The 27,479-nt window shown below is 36.1% G+C and overlaps 1 protein-coding gene across 12 annotated transcripts in view; it reads left to right on the forward strand.

Annotated features, from left to right (window-relative positions):
• The window catches only part of MYO9A (myosin IXA), a 280,504-nt gene that overhangs the window by 106,571 nt on the left and 146,454 nt on the right, over positions 1 to 27,479 (forward strand). For 11 of the 12 annotated variants that reach the window (XM_045059075.1, XM_045059073.1, XM_045059076.1 and 8 more), the window contains 4 exons: positions 627 to 748; positions 6,136 to 6,277; positions 12,254 to 12,449; positions 23,437 to 23,556. In XM_045059075.1, the coding sequence (XP_044915010.1) occupies positions 627 to 748; positions 6,136 to 6,277; positions 12,254 to 12,449; positions 23,437 to 23,556 (580 nt within the window). The remainder of the gene's footprint in view (positions 1 to 626; positions 749 to 6,135; positions 6,278 to 12,253; positions 12,450 to 23,436; positions 23,557 to 27,479) is intronic. The other variant, XM_045059078.1, reaches the window with a different exon arrangement.

Below are 27,479 nucleotides of genomic sequence, written 5' to 3' on the forward strand. Positions count from 1 at the left end.
AAACCAATAGGGGCTTAATGACATCGTTTTAGTTGCTCAAGGCCTGCGCTTTGACTTTTTTAAGTCTTGAAATTTGAAACTTTTTTTTTTAACGTATTGTAGGAGTTCCCTCCCCCCCCCCCCCCAACTCCACCAAGGGTTTTATTTTACCAAAGTACAGTGTGTATGAATTCCATATGATATCAGTGATCACTGTAGGTGATGGTTTTTTCTTTTCCCAGACATTGCTTCATTAAATTCATTGTTGATAATCCAACAAATACTCAGTTCTTTTTGATGATTTAGGGTAATGTGGGAGAAATTAGGCTTCTTCATTTTGCATTTTTCCTTAGTGCAGTCCACAGATAAGGTGGCTAAAACAAATTCAGCCCTAAATTTTCACCTGAGTGGTATTACAAATAGCATTCTAACAAAAAAATTTGGTTACATGTATGTTTTAATGAAAACAGACATAGACTGTATGAAGGTTTTATACCACCGAAATTAAACATTCTTCTATTGTGTAGATTAGCAATTTAAAAAAGAAAAGTTTAGAAAGTTCTTTTAAGCCTGGCAAAAGCTTTCCAGTCTTTATTATATACCAATTATTTTCTGTGAGATGAATAAATTATGAATTTATTTCCTAGGAGGAGTATAGAACTGAAGGTATCAGCTGGCACAATATAGATTATATTGATAATACCTGTTGCATCAATCTTATTAGCAAGAAACCAACAGGACTACTCCATCTTTTGGATGAAGAAAGCAAGTGAGTATGATTCTGTCAATTTTGTTGTTGGCCATTTGGGATTTTCATGTCTTTTTATTAACGGAAGTTTTCTTGTTACATAATGAAATAATGTGCCAAAGTTTCCCTTGTATGCATTTTATTATGTGTGTGTGTTTCTACGAAAATTGGATGCACTTCAGCATTGAATGCATTCTTTCCTTGAGTTTTTCCAGATTTCTTGTACTGAGTTTCTTTGACGTTAAATTTGTTAGCATATTTTTTGTTGTTTTCCATGTTCTTCTCTTCCTGAATTGGGTTTTATATAAGATATGTTTGTAGTTTTCATGTTTATCAGCAAAGAATATCATGATAGATTAGTGATGTCTGTCACAGCTGTGCAAGTGTAAATAGCAATATAGGCCAAGTATTTGGCATCCTTTTTACCACTGTGTAGTATACCAAACTTATATATAAGCTTCAGAAATAAAACTTCATATAGCATCCTCCACAGTGTTTTCAGTGCTCTATAAGATATTATCTAAAGTAAAATTATCTTATGAGATGGCAAATCTAGAACTGGAGAAACTGAAGTGATGGGGAGTATTTAAGTTTTCTGTCACTCTTCAGTAAAATGTTTAGTAATTAGGTCACCTGATGTCTAGCTTAACATTATACCCATTGAACTAAGACCTAAAATACTGGGAATTCACTATCATAGGTGGGATGACTATACATCATCAGGCTTGAATAGGACAATCTGAAGTTTATGCCTGTTGTCCAGTTTAGTTATTAAAGGTGCCTACTTCTACTTACAGATATCCTGGTTTGTATGGTAGGTTGTAGGTTATGCTACTAATATGCCATAAACATTCAGAATTGCTATCTACCAATCTCATGGTCTTTAGATTGAGCCTGTGTCAGCCTCCAGACTGAGCGTGTAACTTGTTAGGGATTCTCTATCCTCCTCTCTCTGCCTCTCTCCTGCAACTACGTGCTCTCTCTCTCTCAAGATAAACATTAAAAAAAAAAAAAAGAATTGATACCCAAAAATATAAAGTAATACAGCAGATTGCAAAATAAATTGAAAAGGAGAATGTTACCAGTTACATCTTCCTACTTTATCACTAGTCTGTTTCCATTAATTTAAATGAATTAAAATACAATTAACACAAAAATATTTTATATCCAAAGTTGCGTAAAAGTTTTTTGTATTGCTCTATATATCCTGAAACATATACTATCTTTTATAAAATTGTAAGGTCAGTGGTTCTTAGCCGTGCTCACATACCTTACCTCTGGTGTATTTTATTTTGGAAAGCTTCATAGGTGATTATGATATTCGGTGTTGAGAACTACTGTGGTTGATGTTAAAATGCAGTTCTTTTTTTGAGGTATTTTATGATAACAAAAAGAACAAAGTGTAAGCAATTCTAGAAAAAGATTATACAGGTATCAAATGATGGATTTGAGATTCAGATACTCCAGGTATTTCTAACTAATTAGCTTGTGCTTTTAAGTATTGTCCTATAAAGCTTCTTCATAATGCTCAGGCTGTAGAGTCAGAATTTCAAGGTTGCATTCCATCTCTATTAACTGCCTTTGGCAAATCTCTGAATGTTCTTGGTCATTGTTTTTTTTTCATGTGAAAAGCAGATGATGATGAGAAATGATAATGCTTTGTGCTATATATCTTAAGGTGGTTGTAAGTAGCAGTTGAGATAGTGTATAATTAAAACATGGGAGAAAAGGGTTGTTGCCTGGCCTATCATTCTTTACTCAAAATATTTTGAGTTCATATCTTACTTTACAAAGACTGTATTTTCCTGGTCAGTTGCTACCTCCCATAGATATAAATATTACCCAATAAGAGACTGTCAACTCTTTGCCATTACTCAAAAGTTCCTGGGTGTAAGCCATGTGGCCAGAAATTACAGAGAGACGGATTTTGGCTCAATGTAAGGAAGAACTTACTAGTCAGTAGAGCTGATTAGCAGCTGCTTTATAAAGTAATAAAATTCCCCAAAATCATAATTATTTTGCATCATCTGTAGTTGGGAGACTGGACTGAATAACCTCTTAATTGTCCCTTCAGCTATACTTCTATATTCAGTCCTCCACAAAATTTTTTTATAAACCCTAGTATAATTTTCTTCATTTCTATATCAGTCCTGTTGTTCTTACCTCCTTTTGTAAATGGACCACTTTGTCTCTATGCGTTAACATCCCCGAAGATGCAAAGGCATGAAATGTTTTCTCTCTGCCAAAATGGGTTGAAAACAGTCACATTTATGGGGCGCCTGGGTGGCGCAGTCGGTTAAGCGTCCGACTTCAGCCAGGTCACGATCTCGCGGTCCGTGAGTTCGAGCCCCGCGTCAGGCTCTGGGCTGATGGCTCAGAGCCTGGAGCCTGTTTCCGATTCTGTGTCTCCCTCTCTCTCTGCCCCTCCCCCTTTCATGCTCTGTCTCTCTCTGTCCCAAAAATAAATAAACGTTGAAAAAAAAAATTAAAAAAAAAAACAGTCACATTTAAGAAGAGCTATTTGGGGACCACTTTATAAAGTAGTTTTCTTCTAAGAACTGTTTTGTTCTATAGGGAGTGTATAACTTGAAATCTATCCTTAGTGGTGTTTCTCCTTCATTCAGTGTTATTTTACTGCTTTAGGTGAATGGGTTTGAAGTCAGAAGTCTTGTTTAATTTTGTCTTGCTATCTCTGGGCTGTTTGACCTGGGCAAGTTATTTAAGCTTGATTGTAAAGGATGCAGTGCGAAGTTTAGAAAGAAGGAGTAGAGGGGCGCCTGGGCGGCGCAGTCGGTTAAGCGTCCGACTTCAGCCAGGTCACGATCTCGCGGTCTGTGAGTTCGAGCCCCGCGTCAGGCTCTGGGCTGATGGCTCGGAGCCTGGAGCCTGCTTCCGATTCTGTCTCTCCCTCTCTCTCTGCCCCTCCCCCGTTCATGCTCTGTCTCTCTCTGTCCCAAAAATAAAATAAAAAACGTTGAAAAAAAATTAAAAAAAAAAAAGGAGTAGAATAAGCAAAGTTAGGTATGAGCAGGATGTTAGGAGTGTTACCAGTCTTTCCTACAGTATTCAAAGTGTGATCTGTTGATGGCAGGACTCGCAGCACCTTGAAGCTTGTTAGAAATGCAGAATCTGAGACTTCGACCCCAGACTCTTTTAACAAAATGAAGTTAAGATCAGAGCATTCATTTAGGACAGCATTTCATGAGCCTTGCCTGCCCATAAGAATTACCTGGAGAACTTGGAAGTAGTACTGATCATCACCACCCTAGGGTCAGTTCAGTAGAATCACAGGAATGGGGTCTAGGCCTTGGTATTTTTGCAAGCTAAAGACACAGAGAGGCACTAAGGCTATCCTGGCAGATAGCCTTTGGGGAACACTAGATGGAAGAGCTTTGACATGCACAATAATGTATGATATTTGTCTCTGTTCCAAGCTCTTTTGCTTGATATTGTAGTGTGTATCCATAGGTGTGTATTGAATGCAGGAAATATGGAGAGCTTCCCTTTCTATCTTTCCTTGTTTGGAATAAAAACTGTTCTCATGTATGTTTTCCTTTGAAAAAATTTTTTCTCCATTTAAAAGTAGGAAAAAAATCATAAGCTTTTTGATTACCCAGGGGATTATCCAGAGACCATGAGGTGTGAGTATCCTTTCTGAAGAAAAGCATCCTGTGCTGTGGATAGTGAAGCATTAAGTTTGCAGAGTTTGAGTTTGTCTAGGGTTAGGAGCTTGGATTCTGTCTCTTTGCCTTGGTGATCCATAAATTTTCCTGAGTAGGGGAGGCACATGATTAAAACAGTATTCTAGGAAAATTTGTTATTTTGGTTTGGTGACTTGAAACAAAGTTTAAAGTCACTGACACTTGTAGAGGCTGTTGCTGTACTCTCTGTTTGAAATTGTAAGAGTTATAGTTCATTCTAGAATGGCTTTAGAGTTCTAGAATGGACAGGAAGAGGTGGATGGTGGAGATGTTTTGAGGAAGGGTTGGTATTGAATGCAAAAGCAGGCCTAGGTGGATAGAAAAATGGCAGTGTTGGCAACTTAAGAAATGAGATGACATTTATGTCCTTCCTATAGGATGCCAGCTAGTGTTAGATGTTTTTACTAGTTTTATTTGATTCTGCTAACACTGTGATACCTCATTGTACTCATTTGTGGAAGCTAGCTGGTTCTTGAAGCTTACTGAAGGTCACTGTCAGAACTGGTAATCTAAACAATGACTAACACCAAAGGCCATCCTCCTTCTTCATTTTAATACATTTACATAATTATTTTCGTTATAATTTTGGAATCATTTTTACACATTAGATTTTGTATTCATCATCTTTACAACCTCATGTCACATTATTTCTCATTACTTCAGCTACTATTAAATGAAACTATTCTCTGAAAGATACTTGCTTTTTCCGTTTTGTCAGTGATATTTCCTTTATTAAGAAACTCCACCTTTAACATTTAGCTCATAATTGCCTCCTGTATCTTCGTTAAACCTTTCCATTATTTCCAACCACTAGTGATTTTTTCCTCTTCTGAATTTTTATATTCTTGTATTTGCTATCATGTATTTATTTCTTTTTCTTTTTTTTTTAAATTTAATGTTTATTTATTTTTGAAAGAAGAGAGAGAGAGAGTACGAGTGAGGGAGAGGCAGAGAGAGAGGGAGCCACAGAATTTGAAGCAGGCTCCAGGCTCTGAACTGTCAGCACAGAGCCTGACGCAGGGCTTGAACTCACGAACTCACGAACTCATGAACCGCAAGATCATGACCTGAGCCAAAGTCAGACGCTTAACCGACTGAGCCACCCAGGTGCCCCTATCATGTAATTATTTTTAATAGGTATCATTTGAATGATCCCTAGATATGAAATGCTCATCAGTGAGTATAAACCCATTGATGTATATTTGAAACAATAATAGATACAGTATAAAATTATATAGTAACTGGTATAGGTATGAAAATTGCTACTTAATTTATATATCAAGAAATAGGAAAACAGAAAATGACTTATGGATTTAAAGGATCTATCAAAACTGGGAGATCATTTATTTTTGGAAGTTCTTGGCCCCAAACAGTGGATCATTTGAGTTTTATTTGGTGAGTTTAATGGTAGTGTCACACAATGCAACCTAAGCTAAAAGTTTAAAGGCTTGAGTTTATTTCTCAGTTCTGCTACTTGCCAAGTGTGAGTTTGGGCAAATCATGAATTTTGATCCCTCATCTATAAAACATCAATCCTTGTTACATTCACTTTTTAGCTTGTTATAAGAATCAGATTAGAGAATATAATTTGCTCTTTGTAATTTGCTAAATGTGTTAGATGGCAATGTAATTATAAGGGTTTTTTTTTTTTAAGATTATTAACTGTTGCATCTTTCTTTAGTATTTTTGCTTTTGTTTTTAATTCAGCTTTCCACAGGCTACAAATCAAACATTGCTAGATAAATTTAAGCATCAACATGAAGAGAATTCTTACATTGAATTTCCAGCTGTGATGGAGCCTGCTTTCATTATAAAGCATTATGCCGGGAAAGTAAAATATGGGGTAAAGGTCAGTAAATTTCTCATTAAAATGCCTTCAGGGTAAAAGTGTGTTTACTGTATTATCATTCCTGTCACACTGCTTTCTTTGTAGTTTATGGAAGCTCTTGATCAGTAACAATTAGAGACATTTTGTAAGAATACTACTAACCCTCGTATCCTACCTTGCAATATATTACTGTCTTATGTGATATTTTTCTTGGCTTCTTCCTGTAGATAAACTTGATATCAGTCCCTTCAAATAGTTTTTTGAATATAAAAGAATAGGTAACATAAATATCTCTTAAACCCACTATTTCATTAACTGGTTTGATGAATTTTTCTCTTCCCTACATCCATGAAGCTTGACAGAAGATTTTGTCTTCATGCACCATTAGGTATTTGTGAGTTTGCATTCCTCATGCATATATTGAAACTCTTAACTCCTGCAGAGGGGAACCTTCATAATTGTGTCCATTTCCTGTTTGTAATTAGTGAGCCCATTACCCTTCAACCACTTGATGTTTAAGCCTACCATTTAAGATAATTTCCCAGGCAAGGCAGTGATGTTTTGGAGAAAAGTGGAGCAATAAGCTTTCTCTTGGGTCTTGAGATTAGAGTCACAACTGAGATCACTCATTCATTCATCAATGATTCACTTATTTAGGAAGTGTTTGTTAAATACAGGCTATGTGTCAGACACTGTCCCTGGTGTTTGGAATGGCTTAGTGATAAACTAGACAGACCTGTTCTTGGCTCAGTATATATGTGTGTGTGTGTGTGTGTGTGTGTGTGTGTGTGTGTGTGTGTGTAATATAGATAAATGGGTATTGCTATAAATAAATGAATGAGTTCTATGAGAGATAGTAGTCAAATAGTGGATTTTGAATTTGGAGATCCATGAATACCTCTCTGAAAACTTAAATATTGAGAGTTAACCTGAAACAAGCATTACCTTGGTGAGGAGTTGAGATGATGAATATTCTAGGACATGAGGTGGGAAAGAATTAGTATGTTAAAATAATTGAAAACAGGCTAGTGTTACTAGACTATGGTAAGCAAGGGGGATAGTGGCATGAAATGAATTTAGAGAATGGACAGCAAGTTAATTCATAGCTTTTAGGACAAGTTAAAGGTGTTTGTTTTTTGTTGAACTTATGGGGAGCAATAAAAAGATTTTAAACAGGATGTGATTTCGTGTTTTTTAAAGATTGCTTTGATTCCTTTGAGGAGAAGGAATAGCAGAGGATGAGAGAGGAAGCTGGGAGATCAGTTAGGAGCTTTTTTAAATAGTTGAGGTGAAATGTTAAGGTAAACTGAACCACCAGGGTGACAGTAGAGATGTAGGAGATCTAGATGATTAAGAAAAAATTTTGGAGGTGTAATCAGTAAAACCTGATTGATTTATTCTAACCTATCAGATAGGTTGAAAGTAAGTGACTTCTGACTGTAACTGATGGGTGAATTTGAGGTGCTGTTTCCTGAGATGGAAAAGACAGGAAGGAACAGATTTTAGAACAAACATAAAGAATAACAGAATAGGGGTGCCTGGGTGGCTCAGTTGGTTAAGCACCTGACTTCGGCTTAGGTTATGATCTCACAGTTCGTGAGTTCAAGTGCTGCATGGGGCTCTGTGCTGACAGCTCAGAGCCTGGAACCTACTTGGGATTCTGTGTCTCCCTTTCTCTCTGTCCCTCCCCTGCTCACACTCTGTCTCTAAAAATAAATAAATATTGAAAAAAAAAAAAAAAGGAGTAACAGAATTGAGTGGTGGCTACCAGGGCTGGGGATGGAGGAATTGAGATGTTGGACAAAGGATACAGACTTGTAGTTAGAAGATGAATAAGTTCTGGAACCCTGATGCACAGCATTGCAATTATAATTAACATTGTAATAATAGCATTGTCTTTTTTTTTTTTTAATTTTTTTTTTCAACGTTTATTTATTTTTGGGACAGAGAGAGACAGAGCATGAACGGGGGAGGGGCAGAGAGAGAGGGAGACACAGAATCGGAAACAGGCTCCAGGCTCTGAGCCATCATCAGCCCAGAGCCCGACGTGGGGCTCGAACTCCCGGACCGCGAGATCGTGACCTAGCTGAAGTCGGACGCTTAACCGACTGCACCACCCAGGCGCCCCAATAGCATTGTCTTCAAAGTTGTTAAGAGACTAGATTTTAGATGGTCTCACCATAGAAAAGAAATGATAAATTAAATGACCTGATGGAAGTGTTAAGTAATGCTATAGTGGTAATCATACTGCAGTGTATAAATGTATCAAATTAACATATTATATACCTTAAACATTACATGTCAGTTTTATCTTATGTAAAAAATGATTTTAAAAATACAGTTTAGAACAAAAACCAGAAATCTTGAGCTGTATATAGTGAGGTGCATAAAATACATAAATCTAAAGTGTACAGATTTCTATCAGGCCCCTCCCCAGCTCATTCTCCCCCACTTAGAGGTAACCACTATCCTCATTTTTTATCCTTTGTTTTACTTGTTATTAAATTTCAGATAAATGGAATTATATATACACTTGTATGGATTGTTCATCCATATTATCAGATAGGTTGAAATTAAAAGTATGGAAAAATATATACCACACAAACCCTAACTAAAAGAAAGCTGATGTATAATTATGTTATTATCAAAGTAGACTTTAAAGCAAGAAGTATTACTAAAGATAAAGAGGCACATTTCATAACAATAAAAGGGGCCAGTTTGACAGGAAGACACAATCATCAAAAGTTGCATGTACCTAATGATTTGATTCAGTAATAAAAAGCAAAGTGAGAACAAAAGTAGAACTAGAAAAATCCATCTGGTTGTAGATTTTTATACATATCTCTTAGTAACAGAATAAGCAGACACAAAATCAGTAAAAACAGAAAAATTGAAAAGCATTGTTAAAAACTGACCTGCTTGGTATATTATAAGGATAAGTAGGCAGTCTTTGGGTGTTCAGAAATTAAGCACAGTCCTTCTATGTAACCCATGAGTCAAAAAAGAAATTACAATATAATACTAAGTTCAAACTGAGCATGAATGAAAATACAACATATCAAAATTTGCAGATTTGATAGTAATTGGTAGGATGCATTTAAAGCAGTGATTTATAACTTTAAATGCATATATTAGGAAGAATGGTTGAAAGTAATTAACGTTCCGTTTCAAGAAACTAAAAAAAGAACAGGAAATTAACCCTACTGCTCCAAATTAGAAGGAAATAATAAAGGGAAGATCAGAAATCAATGCAGTAGAGAACAAACATACAAGAGAGAAATTACCAAAGCCAAAAATCAGTTTCTTAAAAAGATAACAGAAAATAATCTAAGTAAAAGGTAATAGAAAATAACTGATAACAGAAAAATATTTAAAAATTACAAATATCAGAAAAGAAAAAGAGGACTTAACTACATACTCAACAGATACTAAAAAGATCTGAACATATTTTGCCAATAAACTTGTTAACATGAAAATGGAAAATTCCGTGGAAAACACATATCATCAAAACTGACACTAAAAATACAGGCAAACCCGGGATTCCCACTTCTGTTAAACAATTTAAATCAGTAGTTTAAATCTTTCCCACAAAGGAAATTCCAGGCCCACATGATTTTACTGGTGAATGCTTACAAACATTTAAGTAATACTAGTCTTGCTCATTCTCTTTCAAGTTTGAGATCCCTTTAAGATGTATAAGTGGATCTCAAACAAGAAAGATCTGAGGTAGAAATACAGATTTGGGCCTCATCATATAGATAGTGTTTAAGGTCATTATTATGGTTGAGATCAATCACCTTACATCAGATAAGAATTTCAAAAATGGAACCAGCAGTAGGGACTGAGAATGCACAGCACAAAAGGTAAGTAGTAAATCACAAGATGTGTTGTTATAGAAACCAAGAAGAAAATGTCAAGAATGATATGATCAGTTAGTGAACTGTACTTAGAAATCTGGAACTCTGAAGACATATGAGACCATTGCATTTGGAAAATGAAGGTCTCCCATCAATATTTAACAGTCATCATGGAAAAGATTTCTAGAATTTTATGTCGTACCATATAGTTATTAATAAGATGGGATGGTCTTTGGTATCCTGTAGTTTGACCTTCTTTATCTTTCTATTTACTTGTCAGTAAAGTATGGTTTATAATTATTCTGTGTTATTAAGTACTTGTTAGAATTGAATAAGTTATGTATAGTCCTTAACTTAGTGCCTGGCATCTTGTCTCCCATTGTAGGTATTAGCTGCTGCTGGTGGTGGTGGTGATTTGAATTTGTAAATTCTAACTCAGTTTTACTAACTTTTATAATATATACTTTTGCTCAAAAGATGGTTAGGGGAAAGCCAAGGACCAAGATTTCTGGCTTGTTTTCCCTCTTCTATTCTCAAGAGAACAAAGAACAGGAAAAGAAACCCCTAAAAGTTAATAGGATGAGTCCAAACTGCCTTCTAGAAAACATCATACTAGGCGTGCTCCTCGTAGAAGTCTGAGTTAGAGCTGTTCTGTGAAGTTGCACCAACTCCAGGTGATTTACTCACCAAGTTTTAATCCTTTAATCTGGGTGTTTTGGACTATACATATCAGTCTAGAACCTTCTTCCATGAGTATAAGCTTTTTGTCCTCTTTATCTTTGTGTGGAGTGTTTTAACCCATTTTCTTCTGATATTCCCTCCGACCTCCATTGGCAGGTGGTTTTTACTGCCTGTTTATGCTCTTTAGGTAATACTATCCTGCTTTAAAAAACTCTGTGGGTAATGATATCCATATGTATTTTTGAAGTCTGTATAGGATTCGTAGATGCATATATTCATCTGCCTACTTGATGTCTGTATGCAGACATAGTACAGTGGTTATGAGTGGTTGTCTTTGAATCCCTGTTCTACTTACTGTGTGATAGGGACCAAGATAGTTAACGTCTCTGTGACTGAGATTCTTCATCTATAAAATAGGAATAATAGTAATATTCTCTATTTTAAGGAGTTGTTAGGTGGATGAAATGAGCTTAAATGAGATAGCACATGTAAAATGCTCAGAGGAGTGCCATGTACATAATAACCATTCAATAAATGTTACTTACTGCTATCTTTATCCTCACCATCTCAGACTTCACTTGTACAAAACTAATCTCTTGGTCTCATTTCCTTTCCCTAAACCTTCTCTTTGTGCTTATCCATATCAATATGGCACCTCTATCCACCTAGTTACTTAAACCCAAAATATAGGTGTTACGCTTATTCCCTCATTTTCTCACTGGGGCCTAATCCACCAGCAAATTACCAGCCTTACTTCCAAAACATATCCCAAATGCAATAACTATTTTCTCTTTACAGTATTACCACCAATGTAGTCTAAAGTCACAATTAGCTCTTACCTGGAATATTGTAGTAGCTGTTCTCCTTTTTTTAATTCTTTGCACAAATTCATTCCCTCTGCAACATCCAGTGTTGTTTATAAAACATTTAGCTGATGTCATTAGCCTTCCATTGGCTTTCCTTTACATTTGAATAAAACCCAAACTCCCAACTCAGGCTTACGTAACCCATTTATTTGCCAAATCTTCCACCACTCTCACCCTTGCCCAGAATGCTCCAGCCCCTGGTTTTACTGCTTATCTCCTAACTTGTCCAGTTCATCACCACCTGTGGGTAGTAGGTGTTTCCTTTGCTTAGAACACCGTTCCTTGTCTTATGTCTGCCTCCTTTTTATTGTTCAACTCTCTGGTCATTTTATATAATACCCCTTCAGAGAGGCTCAATGTTTAACAAGCTGCAATAAAATAATTGAATATTCACTCTAAATGAAATGTATTATAGAATTCAGTAGTTTTAGGGTTGGATGGGACTTTATAGAAGGTCTCTGATCCAGTTAGCTACCTAGAACAGAAATCACTTCTATAGTCCTTATTTAGCCACTTTTCAGACCCATTGTCACCCATTGTCTTCTTGGTTTAATATTTTTTTCAGAAATAACATTGGTACTTTTTTCATGTAGGATTTCCGGGAAAAAAATACAGATCATATGCGCCCTGACATTGTAGCTCTTCTAAGAAGTAGCAAGAATGCATTTATCTCTGGGATGATTGGAATTGATCCTGTAGCAGTTTTCCGATGGGCAGTTCTCAGAGCTTTTTTCAGAGCCATGGTTGCTTTCAGGGAAGCTGGGAAAAGACACGTTCAGAGAAAAACTGGTAAGCAGTAGATATTAGTATTCTACCATATTTCATCTTTTAATTTTTTATCTTTTTAAAATAGAGATATCATAATTTTGTTCTCTTCTGTTTTCTTACCATATCCTGACATCATTTTCAGATCTTATTAGTTCTAGTGAACTTTATATGATTAAGTGGATATATGGTGTTTGTGTGTATATATGTGTTGGTACATTTTTATTAATAAATCCTGAGAGGAGTAATGTATGTAAGACACCTGGTATTTAATAGGCATTTAGTAAAACATTGGTAAAATTTTTAAACAAAAAAACAAATGATCCTTACCATTATTTATATAGAATTAAATATTGATACCTTTTTCTATTTTCTTCTTAGGCCATAGTTTTTACTCCAAATGAAACATAATTTAATGTGGAAGAATAAATCAGGAGATAGAAAAATTGGGATAGAGGTAGGGTAGTCTAGTTAGAGATAACCTGGCTTCAGTATCAGTCAAGTGTCATTTCTTCTCTTGAAGAAGGTTTTGTGACTATTTGAAGAAGTTTTTCTTAAAAATATTGCCTTCAAAATTGTGGGGTAAAGTCAGATAATAATGATACATATAAAATATCTGTTTACAAATGTTAAATTTCTTTTCTTCCCACTCTTTAGTTCATTGAATTTTACTTTGAAATTTAGAAATGAATGAAGCAGGATACTTTTTCTGTGTCTTTTCCCCTTAAATCATAAAATGCCATATTTCACATTCTGTGGGAGGACATCTTCATAAGCACTTGCCACTTAATGGAAACCACACTGTTGCTTGCTGTAGCTCTAGCCTTAGATAGACCATTGCTGCATAGTGAGGATTTTCTAATATATATGTAGTGATTTAAAATAAGTTTTTCTGCCCAGAGAAGCTTCAGTAGAAGTTCTCTAGGACACATCTGTGCTTTCAGGACCCCCAGACTTACATATATGGCTTTTTGGTATGTGTACTAGCAGTAAAACTTTTAGGTTCAGCTTTTATATATTTCAGGTGAATGCACATATTTGGGAGATTGTATTTCTAAAATGAGAGAAAAATGCTAATTGAGCTTAGCTTCTGTTTTTCAAATTATAATACATGCAAACTGGCCTTTGTAGGTAGAGAGAAATACAGTTTTTTGGAAAATAAAAGGAATATCTTAAACCTGCTTTGTCTTTTACAAAATTATTTCTAAGAGGCTCTCTTTGAAAAAAGCTTTAAGGAAAGATTTTTTTTCCTTTAAGATATGTTCTTATTTATTACAATGGATTTATTAATTTTGAAAATGTAAAAAATTGGTAAGTATCCTGCTAAGGTATAACTAAGCGAAGAAACTTTTCTTGTATTTACTATTGAAAATATTGCTTTCTGTAAACATTATTCACATTGTTTGTATGTTCCTTTGGTATTTAAAATATTATTTATGAAAGCTGATTGTAGGTTTATTATTATCAATTTGTACAAAGATATGTAATGTTATTAATGATCAGCAAAATGATACTGTGTTATTTCTATTTTGATCATTTCTAAATTCTTCTTGGTTTTTAATCTATTTTTCCTTTCTGGCCAGCACGGAGCTTCCATATAATAAACTTTTTGAAAGCTCTTTTATTTTGGGATATAACATGCATGCATACCGAAAAGTGTGCCCCCAAAATGTATAGCTCAATGAATTATCACAAGTGAAAACACCCCTGGAACTACCACCTAGATTAAGAAGTAGAATATTACCAACAACCCAGAAATCGCATTCGATTAACTTCTTAAATTTCATTTTTTCTCAAGAAAAAGAAATTCCATAGTTCATTTGTATTTTGAGGCAATGATGGAACAGACTTGTTACAGGAAATAATTGTATTACAGTATATTAGTGTCAGTGCAAGTATTCAGCTTTTTTGCTCCTTCCACATCTCTCACCACTTACTGTTCTCTGATGGGTTTAGGATAAAAGGATGCCATTAAATTAGAACATTGTAGCACTGCAAAATGAAAACTATTGGAATAACTGAAAATGGATGAGTAGTAGATTCAGAACTTTTAAATGACCATAAATAGTGTGCACACATGTGAAAATGAAATAGGAATTAGAGATTATTTAAGTAGAAGTGGAATATGTGGATGGCAGAAGGTAATCAAGTTCAGATTTTGAATAAGAGGTCAGAGATAATAATACTTTAATGAAGAAAGAAGATGTAGACTGCAGAAGTACAATATATTTTTCACTTCCTTTGAGAGTATCTGTATAAAAAAGTTTTAGTGGCTCTTAGCTAAACTGGCAACAGTTTAACTTGATTGCCAACAATAGTTGATGGTAAACTAAAAAATTTTGGATTTTCTTATGGAAATCCCTGACATTCTTTTTCATCATCAAGCAAACCAAACACAAATGAGAATATCAAATTAAAATCTACTTTTTGACTATTGTATACAGACTTCCAAATTAAAGGACACAGTGCTATTTAATACTTTTAAATAAAAACTAATTCAATTTATTCTTTTCAAGGATAAATTTGTTAAAATTGTGTAATGTATATTATGGTAATCAGGAAACCATAAAATGTCCTTAATGGAGTCATATAAGTAGGCCATCTGAGTAAAGGTACATGTTGGCCTGAGAAATAGTAATGATTTGTCTGGTCAGCAGTGAGGTATGAGAAAACAGACATTCCCGTAGTGTCATTTACCTTGCCTCTTCCTGAATAAGAAAGATTCTGGAAGAGAGTAGGAGAGATCATAACTTGACCATGAATTATGCTGTATGTAGAAGTGAGTGCAGTGATGTTTTATGTAGCTCTTTTGGAGTATTTTAATCAATCTAAAACAGCTAGACAGAAATGGGGAGTTCAGTTGTGGTATAGGGAAAAGAGGCAAGAACAAGAGAGTTCAAAGTGTCAGTTTTTTCTTCATCTACAGGAGAGAAGCTGAAGTCATTGATATAGTTTTCACAGAGAGCTATAATGGTTTCCACATAACCTGCCCCACATAACCTGTTCCTTTTCCCCACCCACTCAGTGGATTGCATGACTCTAATGTGCTATCATTTCTTTCTAAGTGGGAGAAGGGTAAGGGTTCCATGGACCATCTATTTCCAGAAATGACCAGGTACTAAAACTGATTTTGATATCACCAAGGGTCTAGGATCTCTATGCAGTACTCTGTCCACAGTTCTTTCCCAAATTTAAATGTACCCTTAATTTAAGACAATTAAATGGATTTTTATGAACAAAATAAACTCTGAATATTTTTTATAAATCACTTCTGTATCAGGCACTGTAGTATGGTGGTTTAAGAGTAGTGTCTTAGATGGAATGTCAGTGAAATGGTAGAATAAGAACCTCTTCCATAAAAGCAACACAAATACTTGCAGAAAATGTCAGAATAACTTTGTCAGAACTCAGGAAATTTATCAAAGGCCTGTAGTAATCTAGAAAGTGTTTATACAAGAAAAAAGGCTGAATATTGGTAAAGACAATGCACTTTGTAGCCTTTTAATTTACACTGTTTGCATTCTTCCGTCCCCAGCTCCCCATGATAGCCTTGAAAACCAATAGGTCAAAGACACGTTGAATATCAGCAGTTTGACAGCCATTACAGGTAGTAGATGGAGGCTGGAGGTCCTTCAAAAGCCCCATTTCCAGAGAATTATATTCAGCATATTAGGTGGTTCCCTGGAAAACCTGACACCCACTTGCTTCTTTAACCTGACTCAGAGCTTGCCCAGTGTGAATAGCCTTTTATGTAGGGGTGATGTCCAAAAATAATCAGAAGTACTTGTTGAACAGTGCAACTCCCTGCTAGTAGTAGATAGCAGTTGGGGCAAAAACTAACTAAAAAACTTAAAAGGAAAAGCTGGAAATGAGGTCTCTATAGTAATGGCTTTGAAAATTTCCTGTATCTTCATGGAAGTCTAGATAGTCGTGTACATACATAGGGCTGTGTACATGCCCAGTCCTATGCATATGCTCAGGAAAGACCCAAGAAGATCCTTCTCTCTCACTTCTATGACCTTCAGGCTCTGTGCAAGCAGGAAGCAAAGGTGAGATCATAGAAGACAGTTGTAAACTGCCTAGCAGATTAGCAGGGTGTTGAAGGTGTGCCCCAAAACACATGCACAGTGAACTTTGACAAAGACAGGGAGGTTTATTGCTTCCAGGCATGTAGAAATATCTGCCTTCAGTAATTAGCTGAGCACCAAGCAGACTGATGAGAGATTTCTCTGTGGTCATATATGACAAAGAATACAAACTTTATAGAATTGGTTCAGGAAAGTCCCAGACGATAGCAACAGTTACATGAAACATTAAATCCTGGGAAGAAGGGAGAATCTGATTTCCAGAATTGCCGTGTTATATTTTTAAAAATATTTGTGTTCCTACTCTTAAAAGTGTGAAGATATAAAAATATGAAATTTGTTATAAACTTGTTGCAAATTAAATGTTTTAATAAAACTCACAAAAATAATTCCTGTTCCTTGAGTGACATGTAAATGTGAAAAGAAGACCTTAAATTATTAAGTAAATAATTAAAAATATTGTTTAAAAAAATAAAGATGTTGTTCCACTCTCAAAAAAAATATCTGCTGTTCTATACACAATTATGGGATGTGCAAAGAAAAAATATGACTATTTTAAATATGTTCAAAGGCAACCATGTCTGAAGACTAATGCAAATTTTGAGAACAATGTCTGACCAAATATAAAATATTAATTTATATATATATGAGGAATTCACTAGATTCAGCAACAGATTTGAACAGGCAGAGGCCAGAATCTGTGAACTTGAAGACAGATCAGTTGAGATGATCTGTTCTAAGGAACAGAAAGAAAAAAGAATGAATAAGAATGAAAAGAGCTATGGGACACCAGAAAGTACACTGATTTCTGGTAGTCCAGAAAGATAGAGAGAGGGGCAGTAAACATTTCAAGAAATAGTAATGGCCAAAAACTCCTCAAATTTGATGAGGAAACTAATCTATATATCCAAGAGGTTCAAACTACAATGGTGAATTCAAAGAGATCCAAACTTAGATACATCATAATTGAATTGTCCTGAGAGAAAATATTGAGAGCAGCGAGAGAGAAGTAATTCATCATGTACAAAGTATTCTCAGAGTGACAGTTGATTCATCATCAGGAACCATTGAAGCTAGAGGGCGGTGGCTTGATATATTCAAAGTGCTGAAAGATAAAAGAGAGTCAGTCAAGAATTCTGTATTCAGCAAAATTGCCCTTCAAAGTGATGGTGAAATTAGGACATTCCTGGATAAACAAATCCTGAGCTACTGTTACTATCAGATCTGCCTCACAGGAGATACTACAGTGGGTTCTTGTGGTGGAAATGAAAGGACACTAGACAGTAACATGAAATACTAAAGAGCACATTAAAGACAACTATAGAGTTAAATAAAAAATATAGTAAAAGTATATTTTTTACATTTTGTAACTCCCCCCCCCCCCCCGCCCCGATCTGATTTAAAAGACTGGTACAAAGCAATAATTATAAATCTCTGTTGATGGGCATGACATTTAAAGGTGTAAATTTGTATGATAATAACAGCATAAAGGAGGAGGAAGGGAATGGAACTATATAGGGGAAACATTTTAAAAAATCAATCAATTAATTATTTTTGAGAGATAGAGCATGAGCAGGGGAGGCTCAGAGAGAGAAAGAATCCCCAGCAGGCTGACTCAGCATAGAGCCCAGCACAGCGCTCAATTCCACAGCCATGAGATCATGACTTGAGTGGAAACTGAGAGTCAGAAGCTTAACCGACTGAGCCACCCTGGTGCACCCTGGGAAACATTTTTATATACTACTGAAATTAAGTGGTTTTTAATCCAGACTTGATTGTTATAAGATGCTAATTCTATATTCCCTTGGCATTTGTTAAGAAAATAACTAAAAAATGATGGTAAAATAAATGACAAAAAAGTAAGAATATACTAGAAAACATCTGTTTAATACAAAAGAAGATAGTAATGAGAGAAGAGGAGCGCAAATAATATGTCGTAAGACATATCTGGAGGGGCACCTGTGTGGCTCAGTAAGTTAAGTGTTTGACTTTGGCTCAGGTCATGATCTTATGGTTCATGAGTTTGAGCCCTGTATCAGGCTCTGTGCTGACAACTCCGAGCCTGGAGCCTGCTTCAGATTCTGTGTCTCCCTCTCTCTCTGGCCCTCCTCAACTCACACTCTGCCTTCCTCTCTCTCAAAAATAAATAAACATTAAAAAAAAAACATGGAAACTCAACAACACACTTCTAAAAGTTTATTTTTATTTTGAGAGAGAGCACATGAGTTGGGGAGAGGGACAGAGAGAGAAGAATCCCAAGCAAGTTGTGCAGAGCTGGATACAGGGCTCAAACTTACGAACTGTGAAATCATGATCTGAGTTGAAATCAAGAGTCAGACGCTTAACTGACTGAGCCACCCAGGAGCCCCAAAGGAAGAGTTCTTTTTTTCTTTTTCTTTTTAAAGTTTTATTTTGAGATGGGGGGGGGGGGGCAGAAAGAGAAGGAAGGAGAGAATCCCAGCCAGGCTCTGCAGTGTCACTGTGCCACTCGAACCTACGAACTTATGATCATGAGCTGAAATCGAGAGTCTGACGCTTAACTGACTGAACCACTCAGGTGTCCCAGGGTTGTTGTTGTTGTTGTTGTTTTTATATTTATTTTGAGAGAGAGTGTGTGAGCAGAAGATTGGGGAGGAAGGGAGAGAAGGAATCCCAAGCAGGCTCTGTGTTGTTGGCACAGACATGGGGCTCGATCTCACGAACTGTGATCTCACCTCTTAATTACCAGTGGGTCAAGGAAGAAATCATAAAGGTAATTAGAAAACAGTTTGATGGTTATATGCTAACTAATTTGGATGTTAATTAGGGGTGCCTGGGTGGCTCAGTCGAGCGTCCGACTTCACCTCAGGTCATGATCTCACGGCACGTGAGTTTGAGCCCCACGTCAGGCTCTGTGCTGACAGCTCAGATCCTGGAGCCTGCTTCGGATTCTGTGTCTCCTTCTCTCTCTGCCCCTCCTCTGCTCATGCTCTGTCTCTCTCTGCCTCTCAAAAATAAAGGAACGTAATAAAAAAAAATTTGTATGTAAATTAAAAAAAATTAAGAAAAAAGAAAGAAAGAAAACAGTTTGATGGGGTGCTTGGGTGACTCAGTTGTTTGAGCGTCCAACTCTTTTTTTTTTTTTCAACGTTTATTTATTTTTGGGACAGAGAAAGAGCATGAACGGGGGAGGGGCAGAGAGAGAGGGAGACACAGAATCGGAAACAGGCTCCAGGCTCCGAGTCATCAGCCCAGAGCCTGACACGGGGCTCGAACTCACGGACCGCGAGATCGTGACCTGGCTGAAGTCGGACGCTTAACGGACTGCGCCACCCAGGCGCCCCTGAGCGTCCAACTCTTGATGTTGGCTCGGGTCATGATCTTGCAGTCTGTGGGTTTGAGTCCTCTGTCAGACTCTGTGCTGGTAGCATGGATCCTGCTTGGGGTTCTTCCTCTTTCTCTGCCCTGCCCCTGCTTGCACTCTCTCTCTCTCTCAAAATAAGTAAAAACTTAAAATATTTTGAGATGAATGGAAGAAAATATACACCAAAACTTACTGGGATGCTGCTGAAACAATGCTTAGAGGTAAATTTATAGCTTCAAATATCTCTTAAAAAAGAAGAGGGGTGCCTCTTAATTTAACAGCTCCCAGTTGGAAACACTCAAATATCCCATCAGTGGAAGAAAGGATAACCCATATTGTGATACATTCCTACCATGTAACATTATTCCTCAGTAAAAAAGAACAAACTACTCATACTCATAATGAGTCACAAAAACTGAGCAAAAAAAGCCAGGATATAATGCATATGATTTTGTTTAGTTTAAGAACAGGCAAAATAATACATAGTGATAGAAACCATAACTTGATTGTTTCTGGGAGGACAAGAGTGGTATTGATTGGAAGGGGATGAAATAATGGAAACATGGATAATAGAAATCCTTAAAAAATTTTTTTTAATGTTTATTTTTGAGAGAGACAGAGACAGAGACAGAGTACAAGCAGGGGAGGGGCAGAGAGAGAGAGAGGGAGACTTAGAATCCAGAGGCACCAGGCTCTGAGTTGTCAGCACAGAGCCTGATGTGGGGCTTGAACTCATGAACTGTGAGATCATGACCTATGCCAAAGTCGGACACTTAACTGACCGAGCCACCCAAGCGCCCCTGGAAATCCTCTTGATTGAGGATTATATGGAAGTAAATATTTGTTTAAGCTTATCAAATTTAAACTTGAGATTGGTGGATTTTACTGTGTATGAGATAGATATACCTTTATTATGGCCATAAGGCCCAGGAGCTGGTATTACAGAAACTACTTTAGGATCAGATACATGGCTTCAGATTTGAACGATTAGCTAGGATTGAGTTCCCATTATGTGGTAGTATCTTAGAAGAGCTTGGACTTTTCTGTCGCTGAAAAGATAATTGAAAAATTCTGTCCATTGGCCTTGAGCATAGAAACAAGAAGGACCTTAGCAATCTGTGTTAGGCTTTAGATAAGATTTTTCTTTTTCTTTTTCTTTTTTTAATGTTTTTATTTTATTATTTTTGAGACAGAGACAGAGCATGAGCAGGGGAGGAGCAGAGAGAGAGGGAGACACAGAATCCGAAGCAGGCTCCAGGCTCTGAGCTGTCAACACAGAGCCCAATGCAGGGCTTGAACTCACAGACTGTGAGATCATGACCTGAGCTGAAGCTGAAGTCGAATGCTTAACCGACTGAGCCACCTAGGCACCTCTAGATGAGATTTTTCTTAAATTACCTGTAAAAAAATCAGTGCCCATGTCTTTACCATGCATAGGTATGGGATCTGAATTTATGCTGTGTTTTTGATGCATGATCTCAAGCTAAGAAATTATCAAAATTAGACCAGGAACTAGCGTACACCAACATTAATAAACATCTTTTAAGAGTTTATGGGACTCCTTAGACAAGAAGACTCACTGAAAATGTATTTCTATACTTATCCTAGGAAGCCTAACCACCTTAACAGGGAGGTGTTACACACAGCAAACAACAGGAAGGTCAGCTTAAGGTTTCGAAATAGTATTATAGTCTAAAACAAGAGTTAAAGCATAGAAAGCAGAATGAAAGAAATTAAAAAAAAAAAATAAGGTAGGTACGATGGTGAGACATAAACCTGTCACAATTATAAAATTAACGGCATTGCTACAATTTAATTAGATAAAAGAGTGCGCTGGCTGTAGTAATGTCAAGTGATTTCTTCAAACTGCTTACTAATTTAGTGTATTTAATACCTGAACTTTTACATAAAATGCTTTAATACCATAATCTCCTTAAAACTATTTTTGACTGGCAGATTATTAAGATAGCTATTGAAAGGCCTAAAGGTCTAGTGATAACTTTTTAAAATTACAGTTTGGAGGGAGTATAAATAGAACTCACCACGTGTTTGTTTCTCGCCCCCCCCCCCCTTCCCTCAAATGGTCCCCTTCAACTGATACTTACCTTCTATCACCAGCAACTAACCAAGTACAGGCTAGTCTCTTTGCCTAAGCATTCTTTCTTCATGTAGCCCGTCAAACATGGAGGGGAGAATTATTGGTAATGAGTGAAGAATATTTTTACTGAGGTATTCTTTGACCTAGAAATGATAGATAACTTGATAATATTTGTCTCTTTTGGAAACATTGAACATTTGCAGCTGTGGGCTATCCACAGTGGATGAGATAGTGTTTTATTCGTTTACTCTTTTAATATTGGATGTGAAAATAATTTTCACGTCTATTTCATTTTTAAAAGCCTGCTATTTATGTGTTTATTCTTATATAACGTATTGTAAGATTCCATGTGTTCAGCTAAAATGTAGATGCCTTTTCTCTGGATCCAGTTTAAGGAATTATGGTTAGACTAAACCATGCTTTGCCAACTTGTTTGAACTACTCTGCCTCTGTTTAACTTTTTAAATGATCCTGTGTTGAGAACTGTTCCTATATAGTATCTCATTCCAAATTATAGAGTAAATATGCACTAATGAAACTTTAGTTCATTGTGTTGCTTACTTTGCCTCTGTTGTTAAACCATTCCCTTTTCTCCCCCCTTTTGTTTTTTAAAGGCAAACCTACACAAATTTGAATATAACGTCTTATCCCTAGAGATGTTCTTTGAGTAAATGATACTCAACACCACCTCCCAAAACTGGCGGTGCCTATTCTCTTTTAAATCCGTCTGTTGCTAATATTAATGGTACTGACATCCCCCAAATCCTCATCATTGCTAGAGTGACTCATGGTTTCAGTAGCACTAATCTGGGGCTTTGGTCCTTATGTGAACATGCTCTCTTCCGTTTCCCACCAGTAGTTGATCCTGTCTCACTTGACTAAGAAGTGGTGGTGAGGTACATTTTCCAACTTTCTTTTCAGATTTATAAATACCAAAGTGCTGCTGGGTTTTCCTGCTCTGTTTTGCTTTTCTTCCTGCTCTTTAAACATTGACACACTTGTTGGAATTCCTACAAGTGTGGTTTATTGCAAGATTTGTGAAAGAATTGTTTAACTTTTGGTAAATTGTTTTGGGTATATTTCTCTTTGGTGTTCCATCATTGTTCCTTGCATTGTTGCCAACTATATGCTAATTATATTTCAGACCTGATAAAAATGGGTCTGTTAAAAAAATAGCTAAATCATACAAATTGTTTTGAAATTTCCCTAATATTTTAAATTAGAAATTTTCAGTGTGATGTTATCTCACAACACTTTGAATACTGATAAGGATACTTGGAATATCTAAAAAATACCTTTATGTTTTCCTTTTATTTTTGTGTAATTTCCGCAAATCAACTTAGAAAAATTATTCACATTTAACTACTTGATACACTTATATATATTCTTAAGATAGTTGGCAGCATTGTCCTTGAATCTCTATTGGTTTGGGCTTATGTAATCTTTTTCTTTTCTCCATTTTTTGTTTTTCTTTTGCTTCCTAAGGACATGATGATACAGCGCCATGTGCAATTTTGAAAAGTATGGATAGTTTTAGCTTTCTCCAACACCCAGTCCACCAGAGGAGCTTAGAGATTCTGCAGAGGTGCAAGGAAGAGAAGTACAGTAAGGCTGCAAATCCTGATAAACTCTGTGTCATCACATATCTGTTTGGAAATGGAAACCAGGAGCATTTTGCACCAGGGTGGGACATAAATTGCATAGGCAATGTCACCTCCATAATCGTTTGACCAGTCTCAGGATTCTTCCATTGAGACTTAAGTTCTTTCTTTTGAAAAAGTTGATATACCTCTTCTTTGAACTTGGACGACTCTTTGCCTGTGATCCATGAGTTGTTGATTATACTTGGTTATAGACTCTGAATTTGTTTCCACTTTTGTCTTTAAAGTAGCTGAGTGATGGGTAAAAATGAATAATGATTTTTTCCCTGCTAATTTTTAAAAAATGCTTTATTGAAATCTAGTTGAGATAAAATTGCATGCAAAAGCATAGAGTTTGGTAAAATTTGACATATATATGCACTTGTGAAATCATTAACATGATATAGATAATTACTATATCCAACACTACCAAAAGTTTCCTCTGCCTCTTTCCAATTTTTGGCTGATTGTTATGCTTGCTTATGCTTGAATTTCAACATCAGCAGTGTTGCTTTTGTGTATCATTGCTTAATCCACTTAGTTTGATTGCAGTTCTCCTATCAGACTTTTCTGTGTCTGGTTTAGAGAAAAACCACCATATTAATGTTTTGGATTAAGGAAGAATGATAGAATCATAGTGGATATTTCTTTTTTTTCTTTTCTTTTTTTTTCTTTTTCTTCTATTTCTTTCTTTTTTTTTTATATAAAATTGGTGTGAAAAGATGCCCGTGGTCTCCATTTCCTCCTTTCTATTTGTTATACTCATTCTGAATGAAAATAGATTGTTTTGCTTATTGTGGGATTATAGTTATTTTGCTACTGCTATAGTGAGAATAAAGAGATCCTTCAGAATACTCAAATACTCAAACCCCAACTTAGCAGTTTCCATATAATGGACCAAAATTACTTACAGATTCTGAGCTTTTTACAAATTACCATAGATTTACTTTGTTGATTTTACAGTTTTGTGATTGAAATTCCATGAAATTTTAGTATCTAATTATCAGTGAAAGGAGAATGTAAGTAGAATTTGTAAAAGCAAATGTTGTGGATTCTTTTTTCAGTTCTTACTTTTGCTGTCTTGGTATAAGTAAATATGTAATGCATTTTGAAAAATACTATTAAAAATGTTTTCTCATTTTAGAAAGAACAAAGGTAAGTATTTCATTTTAAAAAGACCATCCTTAAGTGTTACAATGAATTAATTGCTATTGTTTCTAAAAGGTGTACAATAAGTTTTATTTCAATTACTCATCTTCCTTTTTAAATCTTTTAATCCATGGGACATTATTTAAACCAGTTTACAAATCTTTTTGGGAGTTTAATTCTTTTTAACTTTTAAATAGTTGCAAGTGGTTTATTTGCTTTGTTGATTTTCATCATGTTCTGACAACCCTAGGCCTGATTGTATTCCAGTTTAGTGTATATGGGTTCGGGAATAGGAAGGCACCATGTACAGTATAGGCTGCGTGAGGAAATCGTACATTTGTTCTGTGTTTACATGCAAATTGATTTTTACATTTATGGAAGTTGGAGCTTTTCCATTATTTTAAGAAGTTTATTCCATTTTATATTATAGTACTACCAATAATTAGAATTTTATACTCTATAAAATTACAAATTGAATTTTGGGAGATTGTTCTTAAAAAAACAGGGGACTACCAGCTTTAGGTAATGGATAATTGGCAAGGTGAATGAACCCTTCCACAGGTAACAATGATAAAACCTGGAAAAAATTTTATTTTATTTATTATTATTTTTTCCTATGTAAAACTTTTTTTTTTCAGTATATGAAATTTATTGTCAAATTGGTTTCCATACAACACCCAGTGCTCATCCCAAAAGGTGCCCTCCTCAATACCCATCACCCACCCTCCCCTCCCTCCCACCCCCCCATCAACCCTCAGTTTGTTCTCAGTTTTTAAGAGTCTCTTATGCTTTGGCTCTCTCCCACTCTAACCTCTTTTTTTTTTTTCCTCCCCCTCCCCCATGGGTTCCTGTTAAGTTTCTCAGGATCCACCTAAGAGGGAAAACATATGGTATCTGTCTTTCTCTGTATGGCTTATTTCACTTAGCATAACACTCTCCAGTTCCATCCACGTTGCTACAAAGGGCCATATTTCATTCTTTCTCATTGCCACGTAGTACTCCATTGTGTATGTAAACCACAATTTCTTTATCCATTCATCAGTTGATGGACATTTAGGCTCTTTCCATAATTTGGCTATTGTTGAGAGTGCTGCTATAAACATTGGGGTACAAGTGCCCCTATGCATCAGTACTCCTGTACCCCTTGGGTAAATTCCTTGCAGTGCTATTGCTGGGTCATAGGGTAGGTCTATTTTTAATTTTTTGAGGAACCTCCACACTGTTTTCCAGAGTGGCAGCACCAATTTGCATTACCTGGAAAATTTTTTAAAATAACAAAATGATTTGCAAGCATTGGAAAAAGACCAAAAAACTCCCCACTAAAATACCATAAAGAAGCAGAAACCAGAGGAGAGTTTATTCTTTGAAGTAAGTAAAGTAGTGGATAAGAATTGTGAATCTGTGGGTTTTTGTACAAGGTGCTTCCCCACTCTCATAGCCCCAGAGATGGAAAACCACAACCATACTGACTTGAGGTATCAGAGAACAAAGGTGAGGACTGGCAAAACAACTTGGAATTTAGGAGGAAAATCTGAAACTGGGAAAGCTGCCAGAGGGCTAAAACCCAAAGTTAGAGTATGAATTCTGCCAGCCGTACCTGGCTGACAGCTATAAGTACACAGGGAAGCCTGTCAGCAAAGCAGTGCAAACCAAATAGGAGACAAACTTCAAAACACACAACTGTAGTAGGTGATATTTTCAAGTTTGCTGCTTTTTTGACACACACTTTTTGTATCTGTGTGTAGCTCCTGTGGGAGAAAAGCTGAATACTTCCTGCCTTAGTTGGAATCCCATAAGTAGAGGGGGGGAAAGAAAGAAGCAGAGGAATATTTGAAGAAATAATGGCTGAAAACTTTTTTTTTTTTTTATTTTTTTTTTCAACGTTTATTTATTTTTGGGACAGAGAGAGACAGAGCATGAACGGGGGAGAGGCAGAGAGAGAGGGAGACACAGAATCGGAAACAGGCTCCAGGCTCTGAGCCATCAGCCCAGAGCCCGACGCGGGGCTCGAACTCCCGGACCGCGAGATCGTGACCTGGCTGAAGTCGGACGCTTAACCGACTGCGCCACCCAGGCGCCCCTGAAAACTTTTTATATTTGTTAGAAACCTGGCTTAGAGATCCAAGAAGATTAATGATCTCCAAGTAGAATAAATACAAAAGAAAACCATAATTAGGCACATTGTAGACAAACTGCTAAATGTCAAAGACAAAGAGACAATCTTGAGAGCAGTGAAGAGAAAATATGGCCTATCAAATACAGGGGAATAATGATATTAACACCTGACTTATTAAAGCAATGGAGATGAAAAGATGTTGAAAAATCATAATTAAAATCTCGCCCTGGCCCAAAATAAACCAGAACACAGCTGTCTCCTACCTCCCAAACAAATCCCAACTTACAGGCAAAATTTCTATATTTTTAGTTTGGGTCCAGACAAGTTAACTATCTGTTGAAAGAAAAATCAACAGTCTTCAGAAGAACATAACAGAATTTAGTGTTGGCACAATGTGTTATCCATAATGTTAAGCTATCAGCAAAAATATTCTTTATAAATGAACCTTAAATAAATATGTTTTCAGATAAAAAGTATCTGAGAGAATTTGCCACCATAATGTGTATTCTATGAGAAATAATAATGGAAGTTCTGTAAGCTAAAGGGAAATGGCACCAGGGTGCTTGAGTGGCTCAGTTGTTTAAGTGTCTGTTGATTTCCACTCAAGTCATGATCTCATGGTT

The sequence above is a fragment of the Felis catus genome, chromosome B3 (assembly GCF_018350175.1).
Source record: "Felis catus isolate Fca126 chromosome B3, F.catus_Fca126_mat1.0, whole genome shotgun sequence".
NCBI classification, from domain to species: domain Eukaryota; kingdom Metazoa; phylum Chordata; class Mammalia; order Carnivora; family Felidae; genus Felis; species Felis catus.